General features: G+C 48.5%; 1 protein-coding gene across 1 annotated transcript in view; it reads right to left on the bottom strand.

Moving 5' to 3' along the window:
• LOC140404321 (CREB-regulated transcription coactivator 3-like) overlaps nucleotides 1-24,548 on the bottom strand; it is a 114,087-nt gene extending 89,539 nt beyond the window's left edge. The window contains 1 exon segment of the mRNA XM_072492700.1: nucleotides 23,587-24,548. Within this exon segment, the coding sequence (XP_072348801.1) occupies nucleotides 23,587-23,823 (237 nt within the window). The 5' untranslated portion in view covers nucleotides 23,824-24,548.
• Between the last annotated feature and the right edge of the window lie 2,722 nt (nucleotides 24,549-27,270).

Here is a 27,270-nt window from a genome sequence, read left to right as displayed (position 1 = left end):
GAGTTTTTGGCACACCAAGTTCTGCAGAATATTCGGCACATTTGGCCCAATCAGTCGATGCCAACTTTTACCCTGCCTCCTCCCATCCTTTCCCATCCATCAGCAAAACGCTCAATTGCATTATGGATGTGTATCGCTGGTGGTTAGATCCAAGATCCAGATCTCTGTGTCACTTCCCATGTGTGACGTCTCTTGTCTTTCACTGACGTTGTAGCTGGGCCTCTCAAATATCATATAAAATCACAGCAAAAGATTTATTTTGCTCCCCCTTTCGACAGAGGTCGTAAATCAAACAGTTATGAGGCTTGTTCATCCCAATTCATAAAAGCTCATTTCAATGTCCACAAGCCCCTGTTTCTGTTGCAATGTCTGTGTTTCTCAACGTGTGTCTCTAACCATTTATTTCTGCCTTTGCGTGCTGTCTCTTTAAGCCTGTTTGTTTCGCTATCGGCTAGAGTTTAATAATAATCTTTATTGTCACAAGTAGGTTTACATTTTCACTGCAATGAAGTTACTGTGAAAAGCCCCTAGTTGCCACATTCCGGAGACTGTTCAGGGACACAGAGGGAAAATTCAGAATGTCCACATTGCCTAACAGCACTTCTTTCGGGACTGGTGGGAGGAAACCGGAGAACCCGGAGGAAACCCACGCAGACACGGGGAGAACGTGCAGACTCCGCACAGACAGTGACCCAAGCCAGGAATCGACCCGGGTCCCTGGCGCTGTGAAGCACCAGTGCTAACCACAGTGCTACCCTGCCGTCCTTCCCAAAAGGGCTCTACAGTCAGTTCTGCACTCTTTGAAGTGTAGGCACTGTTTTTTTTAAATATAACTTTCACTAATGTCACAAGTAGGCTTACGTTAACGCTGCAATGAAGTTACTGTGTTAACGTAGGAATGACACACAAAGCAATTTGATAATGACCAATTGTTTTTTATGATGCTGGTGAGGGATAAATATTGAACAGAACACTAGGAAAAATGCCTCTGCTCTTCTTCAAACTAGTGCCATGGGATCTCTTACATTTGTCCAAGCAGGCAAATGGTCCTCGGTCTAATACCTTAGCTAAAAGACAGCACCTCCAACAGTGCAGCACTCTCTGAGTGCTGCCCTGGAGTATCAGCCGAGACTGATACTCAGCCTAGACTGAGTATCAGCTCAAATCCTGGAGTGGGACCTTGCGACTCACGAGCTGAGGGTGCTACCAAACAAAAGGCTCAGCCGATACTATATTGTCAATGCTCTCTACCACAGTCCAGTGTACTTCTGTGGAATTATTCCGATTTCATTATTTCAAATTGTCCCTCTTCCTCCCCTCAAAGACGTCTTACAACACATCTTACAAGAGGATATCGTCTGGCATCATTGACTTTGTCTATATGTGTGTTTCTGGAACCCACCTCTTCATTCACCCGAGGAAGGAGCTGCGCTCCGAAAGCTAGTGATTCGAAACAAACCTGTTGGACTTTAACCTGGTGCTGTAAGACTTCTTACTGTGCTCACCCCAGTCCAACGCCGGCACCTCCACATCATATCCTCCAAGAGGCAAACTCAAGTGTTCAACAGCTCGTTCCCAAAACCCGATAACAACAACGTTTTAGAACCTCCTGTCCAACATTCATCCCTCAGCTAAAAGCACATTAACTGGTCCAATTCACTTAATTGCTGTCTAGGGGATCTTGCTCTGCAAAAAAAATAATTAAAAATGCTGCTGTATTTTCCTTCAATGTGATTTGTGTGAAGTGTTGGGCATGATGTAGTAGATGGCAGGCTGCCCAAACAACCATGAAACCAGATTTATTATTGCTCAAGACTGTCTGTACAACATCAGCTGCAGGAGTCAGAGGGAGCAGGAATATTATGCAATAGTTATCTGCATGGACAAAGTAAATGTTTACACAGAACCGAGCAAATTAAAAAGAAATAACAAATGAAATTCCTGCTTTGGTTTATTTTCCAACAGCGATGTTAAATTCACTAAAGCTCACAAAGTCACTGTGCCGTGATACAAAACTGGTCAAACCACGAGTTCCTTTCTACCCCAGACAATCTGACCCCTTGGGCTAAGGTTCCGCAAACACCTGCTGCCCTTCAGTCACCGCGTTCAAGTGGGCATTCCGAGACCAGATATCCGGCACCAGGAGAGCTGCTCGGCTGCAGAAGGCACCACAGCCCCGGCCTGACCTGGTCTTTGCCCAACACCCGCGCGCACACACACACATTTACTCGTCAGCGGAGAAGATGAAGGTGGTCACTGGATTGCAAACAGGAGCGGACAGAATTTTCTTATTCCGAGGAGCTCGTTGGGAGCATCCTGAGTAAAGACTGCAGTGGTTCACAGAGTCATACAGCGCAGATCATTCAGTCCATCGTGCCTCTTCTGGATTTCTGAAACTCTATCCAATTAGCCCCGTTCTCCTCCCTTCTACCCCTCCCCCCCTAACAAAGCCTTGTAAATTTTCTCTTATGCAAACTGCTTTTGAAAGTAACAACCAAATCTATTTCCATTCTTCTTTCGGTAGCACATTGCAGAACTCAGCAATTGGTTACATAATCTTGAGCACTGCTGTCAAATCTCCTCCTAACATTCTTTACTCTGAGGGGAACGACAACATCATCAGTCTCTCCAAATAAATGATGTTCCTCATCTCTTCTACCTAAAGCTTCAGTGCATCGTAATAATAATAATCTTTATTATTGTCACAAGTCGGCTTACATTAACACTGCAATGAAGCTACTGTGAAAAGCCCCTAGTCGCCAAATTCTGGCGCCTGTTCGGGTACACGGAGGGAGAATTCAGAATGTCCAATTCACCCAACAGCACGTCTTTCGGGACTTGTGGGAGGAAACCGGAGCACCCGGAGGAAACCCACGCAGACACGGGGAGAACGTGCAGACTCCGCACAGGCAGTGTCCCAAGCCGGGAATCGAACCCGGGTCCCTGGCGCTGTGAAGCAACAGTGCTAACCACTGTACTACCCTGCCGCCCGTCTCTAAGACCCTAACATCTTTGGGCTTTATAAATGCTCCTGACAAGTGTCCTGGGGTGTTGTATTACATTCAAGGCGATATAATAAATACAAGTTGTTATTGTTGCTCAGAATTGGACACAATGGGGCAGCTCAGTGGCACAGTGGTTAGCACTCCTGCCTCATGGCGCCGAGGTCCCAGGTTCAATCCAGGCTCTGGGTCACTGTCCGTGTGCAGTTTGCACATTCTCCCCCACAACCCAAACATGCGCAGGTTCGGTGGATTGGCCACGCTAAATTGCCCCTTAATTGGAAAAAAATGAATTGGGTACTCTAAATTTATTTTAAAAAAAGAATTGGACACAATACTCTAGCGGAGGACTTAGCAGTGATTATTAAAGCCTAAGTCACTTGGTTTTTTTACTTGATGACTCATTTTGTAAAGCAACTGTAAGCTTCTTTTGTTAAAAAAAACAGCTATATCCATTTGTCTTATCACCTTCAAAGTTTGTGTATGTGAATTCTTGGTGACCAGTGACCACGAGGCAGTCCGACTGCTGGAAACAACCACACTAGTTCACCAATGGCCTTCAGGAAAGGAAACTTGACATCCTTACCTGGTCTGGGCCTACATGTGACTCCAATCCCACACCAATGTGGTTGGCTCTAACGTGGGTCCAGTAAACCATTGTGTGCATTGAAACCGGGGAAATCAGGATGGGTAATAAATGCCATCTTTGCCAACAACACCCAGATCCCAGAGAGGATATTTGAAAGCCACTGGCTGTCCTGGTCTGTGATGCTGAAGAATAATTCCAGTCGGGCATTTGATGGAGTTGGGACGGAACGTAACACCAACTTCTAACGTAAAACAGGGATATAACAGGATGAAACATGAAGCAAACTTGTTAGTTTAAAAATACGTGAGTGTGCGTGTCTGTCGGTGTGTGTGTGCGTGTCTGTCGGTGTGTGTGTGTCTGTCGGTGTGTGTGTGCGTGTCTGTCGGTGTGTGTGTGCGTGTCTGTCGGTGAGTGTGCGCGTGTCTGTCGGTGTGTGTGCGTGTCTGTCGGTGTGTGTGTGCGTCTGTCGGTGTGTGTGTGCGTGTCTGTCGGTGTGTGTGTGCGTGTCTGTCGGGGTGCGTGTGCGTGTCTGTCGGTGTGCGTGTGCGTGTCTGTGCATGTGTACCTGTGTGTCTGTCGGTGTGTGTGCGTGTCTGTCGGTGTCTGTGCGTGTCTGTCGGTGTCTGTGCGTGTCTGTCGGTGTCTGTGCGTGTATGTCGGTGTCTGTGCGTGTATGTCGGTGTCTGTGCGTGTCTGTGCGTGTCTGTCGGTGTCTGTCGGTGTCTGTCGGTGTCTGTCGGTGTCTGTGCGTGTCTGTCGGTGTCTGTGCGTGTCTGTGCGTGTCTGTCGGTGTCTGTCGGTGTCTGTGCGTGTCTGTCGGTGTCTGTGCGTGTCTGTCGGCGCGCGCGTGTCTGTCGGCGCGCGCGTGTCTGTCGGCGAGCGCGTGTCTGTCGGCGCGCGTCTGCGTGTCTGTCGGCGCGCGTCTGCGTGTCTGTCGGCGCGCGTCTGCGTGTCTGTCGGCGCGCGTCTGCGTGTCTGTCGGCGCGCGTCTGCGTGTCTGTCGGCGCGCGTCTGCGTGTCTGTCGGCGCGCGTCTGCGTGTCTGTCGGCGCGCGTCTGCGTGTCTGTCGGCGCGCGTCTGCGTGTCTGTCGGCGCGCGTCTGCGTGTCTGTCGGCGCGCGTCTGCGTGTCTGTCGGCGCGCGTCTGCGTGTCTGTCGGCGCGCGTCTGCGTGTCTGTCGGCGCGCGCGTGTCTGTCGGCGAGCGCGTGTCTGTCGGCGCGCGCATGTCTGTCGGCGCGCGCGTGTCTGTCGGCGCGCGTCTGCGTGTCTGTCGGCGCGCGTGTGCGTGTCTGTCGGCGCGCGTGTGCGTGTCTGTCGGCAAGCGTGTGCGTGTCTGTCGGCAAGCGTGTGCGTGTCTGTCGGCAAGCGTGTGCGTGTCTGTCGGCGCGCGTGTTCGTGTCTGTCGGCGCGCGTGTGCGTGTCTGTGCATGTGCACCTGTGTGTCTGTCGGGGTGTGTGCGTGTCTGTCGGGGTGTGTGCGTGTCTGTCGGGGTGTGTGCGTGTCTGTCGGTGTGTGTGCGTGTCTGTCGGTGTGTGTGCGTGTCTGTCGGTGTGTGTGCGTGTCTGTCGGTGTGTGTGCGTGTCTGTCGGTGCGCGTGTGCGTGTCTGTCGGTGCGCGTGTGCGTGTCTGTCGGTGCGCGTGTGCGTGTCTGTCGGTGCGCGTGTGCGTGTCTGTCGGTGCGCGCCTGCGTGTCTGTCGGTGCGCGCCTGCGTGTCTGTCGACGCGCGCCTGCGTGTCTGTCGGCGCGCGCCTGCGTGTCTGTCGGCGCGCGCCTGCGTGTCTGTCGGCGCGCGCGTGCGTGTCTGTCGGCGCGCGCGTGCGTGTCTGTCGGCGCGCGTGTGCGTGTCTGTGCATGTGCACCTGTGCGTGTCTGTCGGGGTGTGTGCGTGTCTGTCGGTGTGTGTGCGTGTCTGTCGGTGTGTGTGCGCGTGTCTGTCGGTGTGTGTGCGCGTGTCTGTCGGTGTGTGTGCGCGTGTCTGTCGGTGTGTGTGCGCGTGTCTGTCGGTGTGTGTGCGCGTGTCTGTCGGTGTGTGTGCGCGTGTCTGTCGGTGTGTGTGCGCGTGTCTGTCGGTGTGTGTGCGCGTGTCTGTCGGTGTGTGTGCGCGTGTCTGTCGGTGTGTGTGCGCGTGTCTGTCGGTGAGTGTGCGCGTGTCTGTCGGTGAGTGTGCGCGTGTCTGTCGTTGAGTGTGCGCGTGTCTGTCGGTGAGTGTGCGCGTGTCTCTAACCACTCTAAAGCCCATCTACACTATTCCCTTATCGTCCATATGTCTATCCAATGACCATTTAAATACCCTTAGTGTTGGCGAGTCCACTACTGTTGCAGGCAGGGCATTCCACGCCCTTACTACTCTCGGAGTAAAGAACCTACCTTTGACATCTGTCCTATATCTATCTCCCCTCAATTTAAAGCTATTTCCCCTCGTGCTAGACATCACCATCTGAGGAAAAAGGCTCTCACTGTCCACCCTATCCAATCCTCTGATCATCTTGTATGCCTCAATTAAGTCACCTCTTAACCTTCTTCTCTCTAACGAAAACAGCCTCAAGTCCCTCAGACTTTCCTCATAAGATCTTCCCTCCATACCAGGCAACATTCTGGTAAATCTTCTCTGCACCCTTTCCAAGGCCGCACCAGAGTTTTGTACAGCTGCAACATGTCCTCATGGCTCCGAAACCCAATCCCTCGACCAATAAAAGCTAACACACCGTACGCCTTCTTAACAACCCTCTCAACCTGGGTGGCAACTTTCAGGGATCTATGTACATGGACACCGAGATCTCTCTGCTCATCCACACTACCAAGAATCTTACCATTAGCCCAGTACTCTGTCTTCCTATTGTTCCTTCCAAAATGAATCACCTCACACTTTTCTGCATTAAATTCCATTTGCTACCTCTCAGCCCAGCTCTGCAGCTTATCTATGTCCCTCTGTAACTTGTAACATCCTTCCGCACTATCCACAACTCCACCGACTTTAGTGTCATCTGCAAATTTACTCACCCATCCTTCCACCCCCTCCTCCAGGTCATTTATAAAAATGACAAACAGCAGTGGCCCCAAAACAGATCCTTGTGGTACACCGCTAGTAACTGGACTCCAGTCTGAACATTTCCCATCAACCACCACCCTTTGTCTTCTTCTGATCCAAACTGCTAAATCACTCTGAATCCCATGCCTCCGTATTTTCTGCAGTAGCCTACCGTGGGAACCTTATCAAACGCTTTACTGAAATCCATATACACCACATCAACTGCTTTACCCTCATCCACCTGTTTGGTCACCTTCTCAAGGTTTGTGAGGCACGACCTACCCTTCACAAAACCGTGTTGACTATCTCTATTCAAATTATTCCTTTCCAGATGATTATACATCCTATCGTTTATAAACCTTTCCAAGACTTTTGCCCACTGATGCACGATCAATTGCACAGAGATTAAAGTTGGGTACAACTGTGGCTTTATTACAGGCAGATGCGTGGCCTCCTGCTTCTCAACAATTGACCTGAAATCCGCCGACCACCAGCTCCCCATCCGGAAGTCGGACCGGCCATACACTGCCTTCGAGGCAGACGGTCGCCTCTACCACTTCCTTAGGGTCCCTTTCGGTGTCAGAAATGGGATGTCGGTCTTCCAAAGAAAGATGGACCGAATGGTCGACCAGTATGGTTTGCAGGCCACCTTTCCGTACTTAGATAATGTCACCATCTGCGGCCATGACCAGCAGGACCACAATGCCAACCTCGATAAATTCCTCCGCACTGCCACTCTTCTCAACCTGACCTACAACAAAGAGAAGTGTGTGTTCAGCACGACCCGGTTAGCCATTCTCGGCTATATAGTCCAAAACGGACTTCTCGGGCCCGACCCCGTCCTCATGCGCCCCCTCATGGAACTTCCCCTCCCCCACTGCCCCAAGGCCCTCAAACTCTGCCTGGGGTTCTTTTCCTACGGCGCTCAGTGGGTCCCAAACTATGTGGACAAGGCCCGCCCACTCATCCAGTCCACCCAATTCCCCCTCGCGGCCGAGGCACAATACGCTTTCGCGCGCATCAGATCAGACATCGCCAAGGCCGGGATGCGCGCAGTGGACGAGTCACTGCCTTTCCAAGTAGAAAGCGATGCTTCAGACGTCGCCCTTGCCGCCACTCTAAACCAGGCAGGCAGACCCGTGGCATTCTTTTCCCGCACCCTTCATACCTCTGAAATTCGACACTCATCCGTCGAAAAGGAGGCCCAAGCTATCGTTGAAGCTGTGCGGCATTGGAGGCATTATCTGGCCGGTAAGAGATTCACTCTCCTTACGGACCAACGGTCGGTAGCCTTCTCCCGAGGTACATGTGCCAGCGCACAAGTGGACCAACTCCGGGCCCTACACGACAGCCTTGTAACCCAGGGGTCACTCGATTGTACCAGCTAGTCAAAGCTCGCAATCTGCCCTACTCCGTCGAGGAAGTAAGGACAGCCACCAGGGACTGCCAGGTCTGTGCGGAGTGCAAGCCGCACTTCCACCGGCCGGACCGTGCGCGCCTGGTGAAGGCTTCCCACCCCTTTGAACGCCTCAGCGTGGATTTCAAAGGCCCCCTCCCCTCCACCGACCGTAACACGTACATTCTCAGTGTGGTCGACGAGTACTCCAGATTCCCCTTTGCCATCCCATGCCCGATATGACGTCTGCCACCGTCATCAAGGCCCTCAGCACCAACTTCGCCCTGTACGGTTTCCCCGCCTACATCCACAGTGACAGAGGATCCTCATTCATTTTCTTTTAAAAATATATTTTATTCAAGTTTTTTGGCCAAACATAACAATACGTAGTGTTTCTTTTACACAACAATAAAGCAATATAAATAACCGTGGCCAGTTTTAAACAAAAGGATCCTCATTCATGAGCGATGAGCTGCGTCAGTTCCTGCTCAGCAGGGGTATAGCCTCCAGCAGGACGACCAGCTACAACCCCCGGGGAAATGGGCAAGTAGAACGGGAGAAGGGGACGGTTTGGACGCCGTCCAGCTGGCCCTACGGTCCAGGAACCGCCCAGCCTCTTGCTGGCAGGAGATCCTCCCTGACGCTTTACACTCCATCCGGTCACTATTGTGCACCACCATTAATAATACACCCCATGAACGTGTTTTCACCTTCCCCAGGAAGTCCACATCCGGGGCGTCGCTCCCGACTTGGCTCGCTGCTCCAGAACCGGTCCTTCTCCGTAGATTATCATAGAATTTACAGTGCAGAAGGAGGCCATTCAGCCCATCGAGTCTGCTCCGGCTCTTGGAAAGAGCACCCTACCCAAGGTCAACACCTCCACCCTATCCCCATAACCCAGTAACCCCACCCAACACTAAAGGCAATTTTGGACACTAAGGGCAATTTATCATGGCCAATCCACCTAACCTGCACATCTTTGGACTGTGGGAGGAAACCGGAGCACCCGGAGGAAACCCACGCAGACACGGGGAGGATGTGCAGACTCCGCAAAGACAGTGATCCAAGCCGGAATCGAACCTGGGACCCTGGAGCTGTGAAGCAATTGTGCTATCCACAATGCTACCGTGCTGCCCCAAGGAACGTCGGCACGTTCAACTCCACAAGGCGGACACCTTGGTGGACAGGGTTCACCTGCTCCACGCCAACCCTCAATATGCCTACGTTGAGTTCCCCGACGGCCGCCAAGATACTGTCTCACTCAGGGACCTGGCACCGTCAGGTTCCACCCCAACACACCACCCCACCAATGCGCACCCCACCCACCTCCTACACGCCGCCAATATTGACCCCACCAGCCACCCCACCCCCTCCCCTTTTCCGCACAAAAGGACGAAGAGGACTTCTGCACGCTCTCGGAGTTCCCCGATGACTGGCCAGCATCAGCACCGCCATCGCTGCCACCTCCACCACCGACTTCGCCGCCACAGTTACATTGCTCCCAACGAAGCACCAAAGCACCGGACCGGCTGAACCTTTGATGGACTCCGGACCGTCAACATGGACTTTTCTTTCCCTACCACTGTACATAATTGCACTAATTGTATATAGTTTCACATCACCCCCATCGGACTCATTTTTAACAGGGGGTGAATGTGGTGATCCACTGTAATAGGAGATGTAAGGTAGGCCCTGCACTTCAGGTTCGCCGGTAGCTCCTGCCGGCTGGCTCCGCCCAGGGAGAACTGTATAAATATGCATGACCTCCAGTGCCCTGCCATTTCGCCAGCTGCAGCAGGAGGCCACGCATATTCATACAGTTCTCCCTGGGCGGAGCCAGCCAGCAGGAGCTACCGGCGAACCTGTAGTGCAGGTCCTACCTTACATCTCCTATTACAGTGGATCACCACACCCACAACAGAAGTAAGGCTCCCTGGTCTATAGTTACCGGGGTTGTCTCTACTCCCCTTCTTAAACAAGGGGACAACATTTGCTATCCTCCAGTCTTCTGGCACTATTCCTGTAGACAAAGATGACTTAAAGATCAAAGCCAAAGGCTCAGCAATCTCCTCCCTAGCTTCCCAGAGAATCCTAGGATAAATCCCATCCGGCCCAGGGGACTTATCTATTTTCACACTTTCCAGAATTGCTAACACCTCCTCCTTATGAACCTCAAGCCCTTCTAGTCTAGTAGCCTGAATCTCAGTATTCTCCTCGACAACATTGTCTTTTTCCTGTGTGAATACTGACAAAAAATATTCATTCAGCACCTCTCCTATCTCCTCAGGCTGCACGCACAACTTCCGACTACTGTCCTTGACTGGCCCTACTCTTACCCTAGTCATTCTTTTATTCCTGACATATCTATACAAAGCTTTAGGGTTATCCTTGATCCTACCTGCCAAAGACTTCTCATGTCCCCTCCTGGCTCTTCTTAGCTCTCTCTTTAGGTCCTTCCTAGCTAACTTGTAACTCTCGAGCACTCTAACTGAACCTTCATGTCTCATTTTTACATAAGCCTCCTTCTTCCTCTTGACAAGTGTTTCGACTGCTTTAGTAAACCACGGTTCCCTTGCTCTACCACTTCCTCCCTACCTGACAGGTACATATTTATCAAGGACACGCAGTAGCTGTTTCCTTGAACAAGCTCCACATTTCAATTGTGCCCATCCCCTGCAGTTTTCCTCTCCATCCGATGCATCCTATGTCTTGCCTCATCGCATCATACTTGCCTTTCCCCCAGATATAACTCTTGCCCTGCGGTATATACCTATCCCTTTCCATCACTAAAGTAAACATAATCGAATTGTGGTCACTATCACCAAAGTGCTCACCTACCTCCAAATTTAACACCTGTCCTGGTTCATTACCCAGTACCAAATCCAATATGGCCTCACCTCTCGTTGGCCTATCTACATACTGTGTCAGGAAACCCTACTGCACACATTGGACAAAAACGGACCCATCTAAAGTACTTGAACTTTAGCGTTTCCAGTCAATATTTGGAAAGTTAAAGTCCCCCATAACAACTACCCTGTTGCTTTCGCTCCTATCCAGAATCATCTTTGCAATCCTTTCCTGATTTAACATCTCTGGAACTTTTCGGAGGCCTATAGAAAACCCCTAACAGGGTGACCTCTCCTTTCCTGTTTCTAACCTCAGCCCATACTACCTCAGTAGACGAGTCCTCATCAAACGTCCTTTCTGCCACCGTAATACTGTCCTTGACTAACAATGCCACCCTTCCCCCTCTTTTACCACCTTTCCTAAGCTTACTGAAATATCTAGGTGTGTGTGCCTGTCCATTGGTGTGTGTGCCTGTCGGTGTGTGTGTGTGTCTGTCGGTGTGTGTGCCTGTTGGTTTGTGTGTGCCTGTGTGTGTGTGTGTGCCTGTCAGTGTGTGTATGTGTGACTGTCGGTGTGTGTGCCTGTTGGTTTGTGCGTGCCTGTCAGTGTGTGTGTGTGTGTGACTGTCGGTGTGTGTGCCTGTCTGTGTGTGTGTGCCTGTCAGTGTGTGTGTGTGTGTGACTGTCGGTGTGTGTGCCTGTTGGTTTGTGCGTGCCTGTCAGTGTGTGTGTGCCTGTGTGTGTGTGACGGTCAGTGTGTGTGCCTGTTGGTTTGTGTGTGCCTGTGTGTGTGTGACTGTCAGTGTGTGTGTGCCTGTCTGTGTGTGTGTGACTGTCAGTGTGTGTGCCTGTTGGTTTGTGTGTGCCTGTGTGTGTGTGCCTGTGTGTGTGTGTGTGTGACTGTCGGTGTGTGCGCCTGTTGGTTTGTGCGTGCCTGTCAGTGTGTGTGTGTGTGCCTGTGTGTGTGTGACTGTCAGTGTGTGTGCCTGTTGGTTTGTGTGTGCCTGTGTGTGTGTGACTGTCAGTGTGTGTGTGTGTGCCTGTGTGTGTGTGACTGTCAGTGTGTGTGCCTGTTGGTTTGTGTGTGCCTGTGTGTGTGTGACTGTCAGTGTGTGTGTGACTGTCAGTGTGTGTGCCTGTTGGTTTGTGTGTGCCTGTGTGTGTGTGCCTGTCTGTGTGTGTGTGACTGTCAGTGTGTGTGCCTGTTGGTTTGTGTGTGCCTGTGTGTGTGTGCCTGTCTGTGTGTGTGTGACTGTCAGTGTGTGTGCCGGTTGGTTTGTGTGTGCCTGTGTGTGTGTGACTGTCAGTGTGTGTGTGCCTGTCTGTGTGTGTGTGACTGTCAGTGTGTGTGCCTGTTGGTTTGTGTGTGCCTGTGTGTGTGTGACTGTCAGTGTGTGTGTGCCTGTCGGTGTGTGTGTACGCACATAAATAAGAAGCCAAACCCAATCCTGCAAAAAGATTTAACATACAAAAATGTTGACAATGTTTTTGTTTTCATATGGGATGTACGCTGGCAAATTGCCAGAAAAACATTTCAGCCTCGAGCTCGTCACGTTTGCGTAAAGAACCTGTCCTTTCTCAGTTGATCAGTGCCATTCAGGTACGTGTCGTCTAACAGTCCAAAAACAGTAAAGCACTTCAACAGGTCACAATTGGTCGCGTTCCTGTCTCGCCAGTCAGAGGATTGTGTGCAAAGTCTCAGTCCAGCAGTAAGCCAATCTTGAGGGAGAGCTGCACTGTCAGAGGTGCCTTCCTTAGAAACAGGCCCCTTAACTCAAGTCTCTGCTTCACTATAGGCGTTGCCACTGCTTCTATTTAAAGTACATTCCACCAAGCCCTTGCTTTGCCAGTTTCCTGAACAACAGTGCTGTCACTGACTCACCTGACTCACCTGCATGTTTTGGTGTCTCTTTATGTCATTGAGAATTGCGTGGCATGACCTTTTGCTCGAGTGTGCAAAGATGTGACCAAGCGTCCCCTGACCCAGGCTCAGTGAGGAGCACTCTCAGCTTAGAGTCAAAATGTTCAAGTCCCACTGCAAGGAATTGTGTGTGTGTGTGTGTGTGGGGGGGGGGGGGGGGGGGGTGGGGGGGGTGGGGGGGGGGGGGGGTGGGGGGGGACACTCTAACTGCTGTGGTCAGCTGTGAATGCCCATCCTCTTTGTTAAATAGCAGCAGAATGTGATACTGATGACATATGTTTGAAAACAAGAAGAGTCAGCTTCCTTTCAGACACGATGCAAACTGAGCCACACAGACCAAGACGTACAAATCTCTGTTCTGTGTCGATGCCGCCTGCAGCAGCAGTTGATAGGATCAGGGCAGGTTCGGAAGGATCAGAGCAGGTTTGGAAAAGGGAATGCTCATTCAGAATCCAGAGTCCTGTCCAATGAACCCTGCCCTGTGCCGGTGTATCTGCCCATGTTATGATCAGGCTGTGATGTTCTCACTGTCAAACAGTCTCTGAACACAGCTATAGTTGACAACATTTAATTGAGTTATCAGCGATCATCGTATCATAGTAATTTACAGTGCAGACGGAGCCATTTGGCCCATCGAGTATGCACCGGCCCTTGGAAAGGGCACCCCACTAAAGCCCACACCTCCACCCTATCCCCGTAACCCCACCCAACCATTTTGGACACTGAGGGCAATTTAGCATGGCCAATCCACTTAACCCGTACATCTTTGGGCTGTGGGAGGAAACCGGAGCACCCGGAGGAAAACCACGCAGACACGTGGAGAAAGTGCAAACTCCACACAGACAGTGACCCAGCGGGGAATCGAACCTGGGACCTTGTGCTAACCACTGTGCTACCATGCTGCCCAAATGTGGGTCTAGAACTCAGGACATATTTAGCTGAAGAGGTGAGAACATTAATTTGTAATCTTCCCCAAGCCTAGTTAACTAGCTATTTTTTTTAATAAGCACTGAAGTACAACAGTGATGCTGGTGAATGCCCCTCTCTCTGAGTGCTGGTGTTAAAAACAAGGTTCACAGTGTAATCAGTTATTTAAATAATCACACTCACCAGATTAATTAATTACTGAATCAGATCCAATTTAAAGTCACATTTCCCCTTCACTATACAAAGGCCGTGTCTTCCATTAACTAAGCAAGGTGCAAAAGGTTCCATCAGAAATAATGACTTTCTGTTACCGTACATGTTACACATGCAAGGTCATTTTCTGCAGACACAACTGGGATCAGCATGCAAATCCAGCCCAGATAGGTGGAATGAAAGGCTCCTTTGTCCAATGGCTTCAAGAGGCCCAAGTGAAATGAATTTGGGCTGCAGTATGTAACACCCCCTGATCAACAGGCAAACCTACTCAAAGAGGTTGGAAAGAGGTTCCTGTAAATCAGGGAACAATGTCACATTGTGAAAGAAGAGAGAAACTGAAGTTGCAGCACAGACATTCTGTATCTAACCCCGTGCTGTACCTGTCCTGGGAGTGTTTGATGGGGACAGTGTAGAGGGAGCTTTACTCTGTAACTAACCCCGTGCTGTACCTGTCCTGGGAGTGTTTGATGGGGGCAGTGTAGAGGGACCTTTACTCTGTATCGAACCCCGTGCTGTCCCTGGCCTGGGAGTGTTTGATGGGGGCAGTGTAGAGGGACCTTTACTCTGTATCGAACCCCGTGCTGTCCCTGGCCTGGGAGTGTTTGTACCTGTCCTGGGAGTGTTTGATGGGGGCAGTGTAGAGGGACCTTTACTCTGTATCGAACCCCGTGCTGTCCCTGGCCTGGGAGTGTTTGTACCTGTCCTGGGAGTGTTTGATGGGGACAGTGTAGAGGGAGCTTTACTCTGTATCTAACCCTGTGCTGTACACGTCCTGGGAGTGTTTGATGGGGACAGTGTAGAGGGAGCTTTACTCTGTATCTAAACCCGTGCTGTACCTGTCCTGGGAGTGTTTGTACCTGTCCTGGGAGTGTTTGATGGGGACAGTGTAGAGGGAGCTTTACTCTGTATCTAACCCCGTGCTGTACCTGTCCTGGGAGTGTTTGATGGGGACAGCGTAGAGGGAGCTTTACTCTGTATCTAACCCCGTGCTGTACCTGTCCGGGGAGTGTTTGATGGGGACAGCGTAGAGGGAGCTTTACTCTGTATCTAACCCCGTGCTGTACCTGCCCTGGGAGTGTTTGATGGGGACAGTGCAGAGGGAGCTTTACTCTGTATCTAACCCCGTGCTGTACCTGTCCTGGGAGTGTTTAATGGGGACAGTGTAGAGGGAGCTCCCTCTTATCCCATCCACCTCTCTCCTATCCCATCCAGTCCCTGAATGCCTGATGCAATTATTGAATTATCAGACCTACATAGGCACGATCTTAAACCACTTCCCAAAATCGTCATCAACTTTCAATCATTTCATCCCTGCAAGATATCCTGGGATGTTTCAGTGTGTTCAATGCCATGTTTGCTATCTCTCTGATCTATGATTGGACCCAAGTGTAATAAAGCAGATGGGATCCGAGGCGTTAGAATTAGAGAGTAAAGAAGCAAGAGAATTCTGCGACATCTATAGAAAACATTGATCCGGTTCCAGCAGCAGAACTGGGTCCAGTTCTGGGAATTACACATTCGGAACAATGTGTAGGGTTGGGAAAGGCTACGGGGGAGATTTACTAGGATGGTTCCAGGAGTGAGGGATTACAGTTACATGGAGACTGGAGAAGTTGTTCTCCTGAGAGCACTCACGGAGGCCAGGAGGAGGTTCAATGGAGTTGTTTTGATTGAGTAAATAAAGAGAAAGTGTTTCCAGTGGCTGAGGGGACCTGGAACCAGAGGACACAGGTTTACGGCGAGTGGGCAAAGAACCAGAGGTGACAGCAGGAAAACCTTTTTTTAAACGTACCGAGTGGTTAGATTTGGAATGTTGTGCCGGATGGGAGAGGGGACAGATTCAATGTTGTGCCGGATGGGAGAGGGGACAGATTCAATCAGAGCTTTCAAAAGAGAATCGAACAAACACTTGGACGGGGAGAAAAAATTGCCGGGGTCTGGAGAAAGGGCTGTGGGGGGGCACTGACTGGATTGACAACTCACCCATGCAAGTGTCAATCTAAATACAACTGAATGACAATAAAGTGAAAAGCTTAAGTTTTCCTTGCAGCTTTCGTAACTCCCCAGATGTTTCCTGTTTTGTTTTTTAAAATATTTTTTTATTCTCCATTTTCATATTTTCTCCCAAACTTACATCCACCAACAATAAACAATAATCAGTAACAAATACGTCAATCCCCATATCAATAACAACAATCCCATCCTCCCACCAAACCCCCAAACATTAGCCCGCATGTTCACACAAACAAATCACAAAAAGGAATTAGGGATCACCCATAGTCGCCATTAATACACACAGCCCCCCCTCCCCTCAATCCTCCCACCCACACACCCCAACTAATGTTCGATGTTATCCAGTTCTTGAAAGTGCATAATGGATAACGCCCATGAATGGCAGAACCCCTCCATCCTTCCCCTCAGTTCAAACTTAACCTTCTCAAGAGTCAACAATTCCAACAGGTCCCCCCGCCACGCCAGGGCATAGGGTGGAGCGGTTGCTCTCCAACCCATCGGATCCGCCTTTGGGCGATCAACAAAATTTTAGAAATTACCCTAAAAACCTCCTTCCAGTACTCCCCTAGCTTTGGACAGGACCAAAACATATGAACGTGATTAGCCCCCCACACCCCCCCACCCCCCCCCCCACATTCACACACATCCTCTACTCCTTCAAAAAAATCGGCTCATCCTCGCGAGGTGTGCTCTGAATACCACCTTCAGCTGTATCAGCCCCAACCTTGCGCACGAGGTGGAGGCATTCATTCTCCAGATAGAACCCCTCCTCCATATCCTCTCCCAACTCTTCCTGCCACTTTGCTTTGATCCCTTCCAGTGGTGCCTTCTCCTCTTCCAAAATAGCTCTGTAAACCGCTGACACTAGCCCCCCCTTCTCTAGTCCCCCTATCGTCAGCACCTCATCCAGCAATGTGGAGCCGGCTCCACCGGGAAGCTCTGTATCTCCTTTCTGGCAAAACCTCGAACCTGCATGTTTCTAAACATGTCCCCCTGCTCCAGCCCATACATCGCTTCCAGCTCCTTCAATCCTGCAAACCGGATATTTCCTGTGTTAATGAGAGTCTGTATTTACTCGAAAGTGGCTGTTGATTGCTGCCACACTGAAATCCACAGGCACAGGTTGGTGTTGCGGTAACCTTAGGACCACTCCACGATCGCAGAGTGTCAGTGTGGCTCAGTTGGCACCGCTCTCACCTCCGAGCCATCGGATTGTGAATTCAAGCCACATTCCAGAACCTGAGCACGCAATCCCGGCTGGCACTGCCCCCAGACATTGGCCGGCAGTCCCAACATGAGACAGCGAGACAGACATACCCACAGCACTATTCTCCCGATGAGTTGACAAACGTACCTTGCACCCCCCCCCCCACCCCCCACCCCCCCCGCCCCCCAACATCACAAACAGATCAGCTTAGTGCTGTTTGCAGGATCTTTGCACCAAATTTGCCTACTCGAGAAAATTGACAAGGCTGTATGTAAACAAAAGTTTTCCACACCAGGTAGCGGATAAACAACTTCAAACGAGATCAAACTAAAATTACACCTTAACTGTAGTTACCCATGTTGTCATAGCAAAACATAAAATAAAGGTGAGGAGGTCTTAAGTTACCAGGGTCTTGTGATTACAGCACAGAAATAGGCAGCGCTTCCTGTGGCTACAGGTTTTTATGTAATGAGACAGTGTCAACAATACAAAGCTACCGGCATGTCAAGGTTCGTGGGGTTTAATATCTTCATTCTGAAACTTGTTAAACAGCACAAAGTAGTAGTTGTTCAGGTTTCTGTGGTAGGTTGGGAATAATTGGGTCGAACCACAAGGGCCCTGTTCTGCCAGAAACGGTGAACTTCAGAACTCTCAACAGGATGGGTAACAGGAGAACTCAGAAATCATCCGCCTTAACCACACAGAATTCCGACACTAGCACGGCATTCCGATAAGTCGATCCCACTCGCTGTAGTTAGATCGGAATGCTGATACGTGCGTCAAATTTTTTAGCGAATTAATTTGACGTCTTGATCAAAATGTTGAGAACAGCATATTTTTCGGTGACCAAGAAAACAAAACCGCTTGTGCCAATCCTCCTCAGCTTGCATTTACATTTCAGCGGGATCAAACATCCCGGTGTCGCTAAGCGCACGCTGGGTATTTCAGAACAGGCGGGACAGAAGCTAGGTCAAAGAGTGGGTTTTGAGGAGGAGAGAGGTGAAGAGGTTTGGGGCGGGAACTCCAGAGCTTAGAACCCAGGCAGCTGAAGGAACCCAAAATGAAAACTGGGGTGCACAAGTGGCCAAAATTGGAGGAATGCAGAGATCTCCAAGGGTGCAGAGTAAGGGAGGGGCAAGGCCCGTGGAAGATTTTGAAGACAAGGGTGAGAATTTTTTTTTTTAATTTCCAATTAAAAGGCAATTTAGCGTAGACCTACCCTGCACATCTTTGGGTTGTGGGAGAGAGACCCACACAGACACAGGGAGAAAGGGGGGGCTCCCAGGACAGTGTTGCAATAGTCAAGATTGAAAGAACAGATGCACAGGTTAGGTTAGGCAGGCCCCCTACATCTTCAATGGCTGTCCATGCTCGGGCTGCCAGTGGGAACCCGCTCTCCTGTTGCACTTACTAAGATTGCTGCACTTTTTGGCGCAGTGGTAGCACTGCGGTCTCACGGCGCCGAGTTCCCAGGTTCGATCCCGGCTCTGGGTCACTGTCCGTGTGGAGTTTGCACATTCTCCCCGTGTTTGCGTGGGTTTCGCCCCCATGACCCAAAGATGTGCAGGCTAGGTGGATTGGCCACGCTAAATTGCCCCTTAATTGGAAAAATGAATTGGGTACTCTAAATTTAAAAAAAAAAAAGATTGCTGCACTTTTAACCAATAATTGTACGCGACATGTTTTGGGAGACTTGGGCAAGTATTGGATAAATACACAGCTTTCCAGTGAAACTCAAACGGCAAATGCCTCAGTTCATACAGCTATGGATCTGGAACCAGTGACAGCAACAACCAACGGGTGTTCAAGGCCTAAGTGAATAGGAATTGGTAAGGGAGCTTTGACATCAACATAGAACACAACAGAACACAACCCACCAAAGCCACACAAAATTTTCCTCCTAACTCACGTTCGAATGTTCAAAGTTTAAGAGCCTTTAGAAAAATTACGTACACTGCAAGAAAACATCTTGGGAGGCCAGACCAAAAGGAATGAAGAAAGGAGGTAGCCTAGCTTATCGGTACTGTCTGCACAATGGCCCAGTGTGGCTTTTAACCATCTGCTTCAGGAATACTCGAGGCCACATTCAGTGGGCTGCTGCTCCTGATCGTTAAACTACCATGTCGATACCACGCGCACTGTCAGCAGGTGATAAGATCAGCATCAGTTATAATTTCCTCTGCGGTCAAAACTAACAGCTGACATGAATGGTCCAGAATTGCACAAGGGCAAGGTCCTTGGAGACCCGACACATTGTGGAATTCCATTCCCAGTGTCAGCCAATCTCTCCAGCAGAAAGCAGGGTGGGGATATATCAAAAAGCAGACACTTTTTAATGTTTACTTGAGGATCCTACCCTTGCACTGCCCTTGTCCTTGTACCACTTGGTGAGCCACTGCATTATTTCATTAAACTGTACTGTGTGCATGTCTGAGTGAGGTGTTGTGAGTGAGGACCAAGTGTAACAGGGCTCCGTGTCATCAATATAACTGTTGCAGCCATTCATGTCACCAGTTACAGAAAAGAAAGTCCACGTTTCACTGAAGCCAGAGCAGAATCAATTGAACCCATTAGCAATTGTGAGGCACACTGTGGACAAATTAGTTCATCGAGCCAGCGACTCAAAGCTGGTAATTATCTTCAACTGTTATCCAGATTTGACTAAAAGGATTAGATTACAGATAAGTAGATTTCTTGGCAGATTGTACAATAAATGAAATTGGCAGGACTGGAAGAACAAGTTTCCCAAGTGCAGACTTTCAGTTGGATGGTATGAATGAAGCTGAGGACTCAATCAGGAACAGGGAAAAACAAGGTGTGGTCACATTCACAGGGGGATTTCAAGACTGCCTGCTGCAGGCCTATCGAAGCTCTAGGCTCATCACAAACCCTCGAGATAAAAACATCAGTAAACTAAGCAACAAGATTGGTTACTGTCTATCCCTGTTAATCTATTCACCAGATGTCATATCTGGCACCCATTTTCTGCCCATCACACTTCCTGTGTTACACTCCAAAGTGCAAAGAAACTCAAATCACTTCACTGACATTTATTTTAAGAGCAACCCGATGTTTAACGAACAGCAATTAAACTTATTGTATCAAAGAAACATGCATTGAGAAATTACAGATGAAATTTGCTGGTATAGCACCAGGAACAGATCAGTTATGTGCAACCAACCTGTCATTTAGTGTTGGGTGTATCCAACCCGGAAGCTATAACTTGTAAAGTCCCCTCAATCTGCTTAACTCCATCACCAAACAATGATTAAACTCCGAGGCTTTGTTTACTTAATTATTAGACTTCATGACTTTACAAGGGGACAAAGTTGCACATACACAGGATCATGTTTTTGTACACATCCCAAAATATAATTTATATATTAGGTTTTATATAAATAAATCTTCTGCCAGAGCGGCACGGGGGGCAGTGGTTAGCACTGAGACTGTGGCGCTGAGGACCCAGGTTCGAACCCCGGTCCTGGGTCACTGTCCTTGTGGAGTTTGCACATTCTCCCCGTGTCTGCGTGGGTTTCACCCCCACAACCCAAGGATGTGCAGGGTAGGTGGATTGGCCATGCTAAATTGACCCTTAATTGGAAAATAAAATAATTGGGTACTCTAAATTATTATTTTTTTTTAATCCAAATAAATCTTCTGCTGTCTTTCAAGCTGGATCACCATCTAATTTACCCACAAGACCCGAAAACACAGGAATGTGGTTCGAATCCTGGTCATGTGGAGTTTGCACATTCTCCCCGTGTCTGCGTGGGTTTCACCCCCACAACCCAGAGATGTGTAGGTTAGTTAGGTAGACTGGCCACGCTAAATTGCCCCTTAATTGGAAAAATAATAATTGGGTACTCTAAATTTATATTTTTTTAAAACAGGAACGAGGAATGGCGCACAATATAATGATAATGTAAAAGTGCTGGAAATACTCAGCAGATCTGACCACATCTGTGGTGAGAGAAACAGAATTAGCGTTTCGAGTCCAATACGACTTCTTCAGACTTAAAACGTTAACTCTGTTTCTCTCAGGGCAGCACGGTGCCTCAGTCGTTAGCCGAGGACCCGGGTTCGATCCCGGCCCTGGGTCACTGTCCGTGTGGAGTTTGCACATTCTCCCCATGTCTGCGTGGGTCTCACACCCAGAACCCGATGATGTGCAGGGTAGGTTGGATTGGCCACGCTAAATTGCCCCTTCATTGTGAAAAAAAAGAATTGGGTACTCTGAACTGATTTTTTTTTAAATTGTTTCTCTCTCCAGATACTGCCAGATCTGCTGAGCATTTCCAGCACTGTCTGTTTTGATTTCAGGTTTCCAGCATCTGCAGTACTCTGCTTCTATAATGATGATGGAGTTCATGACTAATCACAGTCAGCAATCTCTAATAAAGATTTTACAACAGACCGAGAAATAGAATGGGCAATCCCCCGGTAGGCTGAGCTTTGATGCAAAATCGCCTGTTCCTCTCGTGAGCACTACACTCACCACAGGCCAGGTGGCAAGTTACTCATATACTAGATCCCTAAAATGTTATTTTCTGTAAGAAATTTATCTAATTTGCATTTTAATGAATCACTCCCATCACGCGTGCACCGTCTACCTAGGGAAATTGTTCTTTAGACCGACCACCAACATTGCCTCCCCAGTTTAACTTTGAAGATAATGCTCTTCAAGCCCAGGCCAATCAGCCATTATTCAAAGGCGGCACAACAATTAAACTTCTCCTTTCCAGGAGGTGACTGAGCATTGGAAAATGAAAAGATGGAATGGTTACAGAGCGACACTGAGGTGTGACGTAAAGTGCTCAAGATAACTCCCCTGAGATGGTTCAGGAGAGAGATTTACCTTCCTATCAACAGGCAAACTACACCAGGCAGCTGGGCACCTTTTGATCTTCACAGTCAAGGAAGGATATACCTGCCTCGGGGCGGTGTGGGGTGCAACCAAGGCTCACCCAAAAATATGTAGCAATTTTCATGACCACCAGATGCCTCAAAGCACTTTACAACTAATGGGTTGTTTTTAAAAGTGTAGTCACTGTTATGGGAAACACACAGCGAGCTCCCACAAACAGCAATGTGATTATGATCAGGTAATCTGTTTTTGTGATGTTGAATTAGGAATGAATATTGGCCAGGACACTGGGGATCACTCCTCTTCAAAATATGTCATTTTACATTCACCCAAGCAGGAAATATGGCCTTGGTTTAATGCATCGCCCACAGTTCAGTATCTGATGTGAAGCACTCCCCCAGTACTCACCGGGAGTATTAGCTCAGTGGGACTTCTTGGCTCAAAAGGTGAGGATGCTACCAACTGAGTCACACTGGATTAATCCTGGATTGAGTGAATGGACCTATGCTCTCTGGAGTTTAGAGTGAGAAATGATTTTATTGGAACAAATTCTTCGGGGGGCTTGATGAGGTAGATGTCGAGAAGCTATTTTCCCAGGCTGCAGAGTCTAGAACAGTCAGAGCATAAGGGGTCATTTCAGACTGATTTCAAGGAGCAATTTCTCCATTCTGTGAGTTCTGAATCTTCGCTATTGTCACCCCGAAGGCTGCAGCTCAAGTCAGAGGGATGGGGAGGATAGACTTCAATGGGCCTCCATCACAGACCAGCCCCGATTTACTGTCCTAAAGCAACTAATTTGCTGCATCGACAGGAGACGTTGCGCTTTTTAAAACAATTCGGAATACCCAAGAGCGAAAAAAGACTTGCATTTATAAACAGTGCTTTTCACCTCCAGTGATGTCTTAAAGCATTTTACAGCCGGTACATTTTGAAGTGCAATCAATGCAAATAAGAGCAAAATAAAACCTTCCCACGACAAATAAAATATTCAAGCAGAATTCCAACCGATTTTTAAAAATCAAATCAAGTGTATTAGCTACACTTGCATCATGAATTACACTTAATTAAACAGCAAACATAATTGTTTGAACATATGCAAGTCTTAAATACATCAAAAGTACAAATAAATAGATTTTAAAAGCATTAAAGCACACAATTACAACGTTTTGAATATAGTTTTAAAAGTAATCAAATACTTTAACCTATATTAAAATTGAAACTAAATGTATTTGTATGTAAAACTTAATAACTAAATGTATAACTTATTAAAAGCATTGCACATTTAATTACAACTAAATGTATAAATTATGCACGTTTAGTTGTTAAATATATTTAGAGCAATGGCTTTAGTTGTACTTTTTATGGATGTAGAAAATATTTGTTCATATTAAAATTATCAACATTTAATTATTGGAATCCAATGTTAGATGTTTCTAACGTGTGAAAAGTGGTGTTTAATTAAACACATTGAATTACAAGTGAGAACTGTGCACTAGGCCCCGAAGCCTGGCGCTCGCGTGAGTGCCGCCCCCCGGCTGAGGGGGGGGGGGGGGGCGACTGCTTCCGGTCGCTTACCCGCGAGACGCTGAGGTCCTTCATCACCTCCTCGAAGGCGGCCGTCTCCTCGGCCTGTTTCTGGTTGTGGAGGGCGATCTTCTCGCTGAACTTGCGGGGGTTGGAGGGGCCCGAGCCGCCGCCCGAGGAGGAGGAGGCGGCGCAGGAGCCGCCGCCCGAGGGGCCCGAGCCCGAGGCGGCCCCGGCGCCGGGTCCGGGGCTGCAGCCGGGGCCTGGGCCCGAACTGCTGCCCGCCATCTCCACCGCAAACACCCCGCTCAGCTCCAAACCCCAAATAAACCCCCCTCAGAGAAAACAAACCCTCGAATAAAATCACCTCAAAATCCAAAAATTAAATCACCTCAAAATCCAAAAATTAAATCACCTCAAAATCTAAAAATTAAAATCACCTCAAAATCCAAAATTAAAATCACCTCAAAATCCAAAAATTAAAATCACCCCCAAAATTAAAATCACCTCAGAATCCCAGAAATAAAATCACCTCAGCCCAGAAAACACCAAGCAAAATTCCTCAGCTCAAAAAGAAAACATAAATTCACCCCAGCTAAATATCTTTCAATAAAATTCACCTCAGCTCAAAGTCAAAACTAAATTCAGTTCAGCAGAGAAAACCTTCCCCCCCCCCCCTTTCCTCTTCCCAGTCACACCGTCTCCTGCAGCAAAATGAAAGGCCACACGTTCTCCTCCCTTCCAGCCAAAACACACAAGAAAGTTCACGTCTTCCCCACTCCTCCAGTGAGAAATGCGTGCCGGATCTTCTCCTCCTCGCTGCTGTCTTCCCTCAGGAGCCACATCCAAAGTGCCTGAAGCTCCCCTCAGTGATTTGGAAATGGAAAGGTTCTCTCATTCGCATCCTTCCCCCTCCCTCTTTGGAGCTTCTTCTCCCCCACCACCAAAAACAGAAAATATCAGCCTGGCTTTTCTGTCATCGCTCGAACACACACACACCGAGAGGAGAAAAAAAACAAAATGAGAGATGGAGAAATGTTCCTTCTGAACTCCACCACTAGAGGAGACAAGAGACAGCTCAGAGAATACATTGAACAGGAGATTGTTCTCTGTCACTATTAGCCCGACAGATTGTTTGATGGGGGCTTCCTTCCAGTCGAATCATCTCTACGTCGACCCACAAGCTTTGTGCCGCAAGTAAGATGTGTGGAGCTATTTACCCCATTGCTGGTGGTCTGGTTGGAATCATAGCCAGGAGCGAAGAAGACTAAGGGAGTAAATCCTGACCGAAAATCCAGAGTGAAGGGGCGGCACGGTGGGGCAGTGGTTAGCACTGCTGCCTTATGGCGCCGAAGATCCGGGTTCGATCCTGGCCCCGGGTCACTATCCGTGTGGAGTTTGCACATTCTCCCCGTGTCTGCGTAGTCTCACCCACACAACAAAAAGATATGCAGGGTAGGTGGATTGGCCACGCTAAATTGCCCCTTCATTGGAAAACAAGAATTGGGAACTTTTGTTTTAAATTAAGAAAAAAAATCCAGAGTGGATCTTGTGGGCGTAATCTGTCATCTATCAGTCAGCTTTCCGACAACTCCTCTAGCAGAGCTGCTACCAAATAGTGGTGGTTTCATCCTTTCCTTTGGTTAATCCTGGCAGTATCGAGGAGGGAGGGGGGAGCGGGGGTTGAATCTTAGGCAGCTCAGGCTCCGTATTATTTGCCCAGGCCTGGGTCCTGGAGAAAACACTCCAGCTTTGTGGCTTAGGTCAGCGCAATGTGGAAACAGTTACCTTTTATAAGCCCTTACATGATCGGCATTGAGCATGAGCACCAGGGGCTAATTCAGATGGTGGAAGAGGTCATCGCATCTCTTTACACCCCCCCCCCACCCCCACCTCAAACCAGGCAATCCGCAATCAGTTAGATTCTGTCGTGGCATGACTTGCTTGCTTCAATGGGTGTTTGGAGCTTAGAGAGTGATCTCTCAATGGGTGGGTTGCTAGACAAACTCAACAAAATAGACACCAATCCTTCACATCACAAGCTGGAACATAAGAACCATGTGTCCTGGGCTTGCCAATGACCTACTGCAGGTAGATAATACATGTAAGACACATGTGATCGTGAAAGATCGTACAAGGTTCAATGCGGACATAACTGCGCTGCTACTAGGTTCGTTCACAGTGGATCCCTTAAAGAGAAACACAACATGTTCTTCTGGCAGAGGAAACCCCAAGAGGCAACATGTGATCATGGAGTGGGTTTCATAGTAAAAACACACTCTGCTCGCGATGACTGAACCCCCCCCATAGAAATCTCAGAGGGACCTCTTACTCATTTGTCAACTAGCGCAGACCCAGTCAACGTCAAGTGCATCTATGCCCTAACACCCCATTTCCTCCCAGATGTCAAAGATTCATTCCATGAGCACTTGACACTGACATCCGCAGAATTCTAATAATAATAACCGCTTATTGTGACAAGTAGGCATCAATGAAGTTACTGTGAAAAGCCCCTAGTCGCCACATATGAAGAGAGTAAGGTGGGGGTTGTTTTTGTGATGAATGTTGAAATTGTTATATAATATATTTTATGTTCTGTCCCAGTAATGTTATTAAAAACCCTGTTTTAAACAGGGTGTCTACTAGAGCTGTAATTAAAGAGTCGTAGGTGAGGTAATCATTCATTCCAACCACTTACTTGGTTACAGATAAAGGGCTAGTGGAATAGTGTTTTGTTTGCTAGGGGTCCCTGGAGTATAGATGATTTATGAGGGATTGTGTTTAGTCCTAGCTAAGCAGGTCATGGAACTTAGTGGGATACAGATAATGTAATTAATGGGAGGACCCAGGTTTGTCTGTAGTTTTGCAGTCTGTTATCGATTTTAAGTTGAACAGAGGTTTTGCCAAATGCTGTTAGGTTGAGCAGAAATGTACTGCATCTACTCTTGAAAGGAACTCTCTCCAAATGGCTGCACAGATAAGTAAGTAACCTGTTTTGTTAACTTTATTTGTAGGTGGCATTTGAACTGTATTGGGTTGCCTAATTGGAATTAGTGGCAGGTGTAGATTGTACATAGAACTTAGAAAGTAGAACACACAGTGCAGAAGGAGGCCATTCGGCCCATCAAGTTTGCACCGACCCACTTAAGCCCTCACTTCCACCTTATCCCCATAACTCAATAACCCCTCCTAACCTTTTTGGACACTAAGGGCAATTTAGCATGGCCAATCCATCTGACCTGCACGTCTTTGGACTGTGGGAGGAAACCGGAGCACCCGGAGGAAACCCACGCAGACACAGGGAAAACTTGCAGACTTTGCACAGACAGTGACCCAGCAGGGAATCGAACCTGGGACCATGAAGCCACAATCTAGCCACGTGTGCTACCGTGCTGCCCTTCAAGCTTTTTCTTTTGTTTAAGAAATGTTTAACTGATAATTGTAAAGCTATTTCATTGATGTTAATGTGGTTAATTCTGTGTTTAAATTAGAGTTTGTTTCAACATAAAAGAGATCTATTGGTCAGAGTAATCGTTCCTGGGTTAAAGTAACCTCTCCTCACCGTTTTACAATTAGAAAAACTGTTTGGGGTTCCCATTCGGTATCCTAACATAAGCTGGGCGCCTGGTATTTATTTTTCTAGGGGTAGAGAAGGCTGAGGGGGGGACATGATCGAGGTGTACAAAATCATGAGGGACGTAGCTAGGGTAAATAGGAAGGAGCCTTTCCCCTTAG

Source organism: Scyliorhinus torazame, chromosome 30, assembly GCF_047496885.1.
Source record: "Scyliorhinus torazame isolate Kashiwa2021f chromosome 30, sScyTor2.1, whole genome shotgun sequence".
NCBI lineage: Eukaryota > Metazoa > Chordata > Chondrichthyes > Carcharhiniformes > Scyliorhinidae > Scyliorhinus > Scyliorhinus torazame.
The sequence above is the reverse complement of the archived record's forward strand: the minus strand, read 5'-3'. Positions and strand labels throughout refer to the sequence as shown.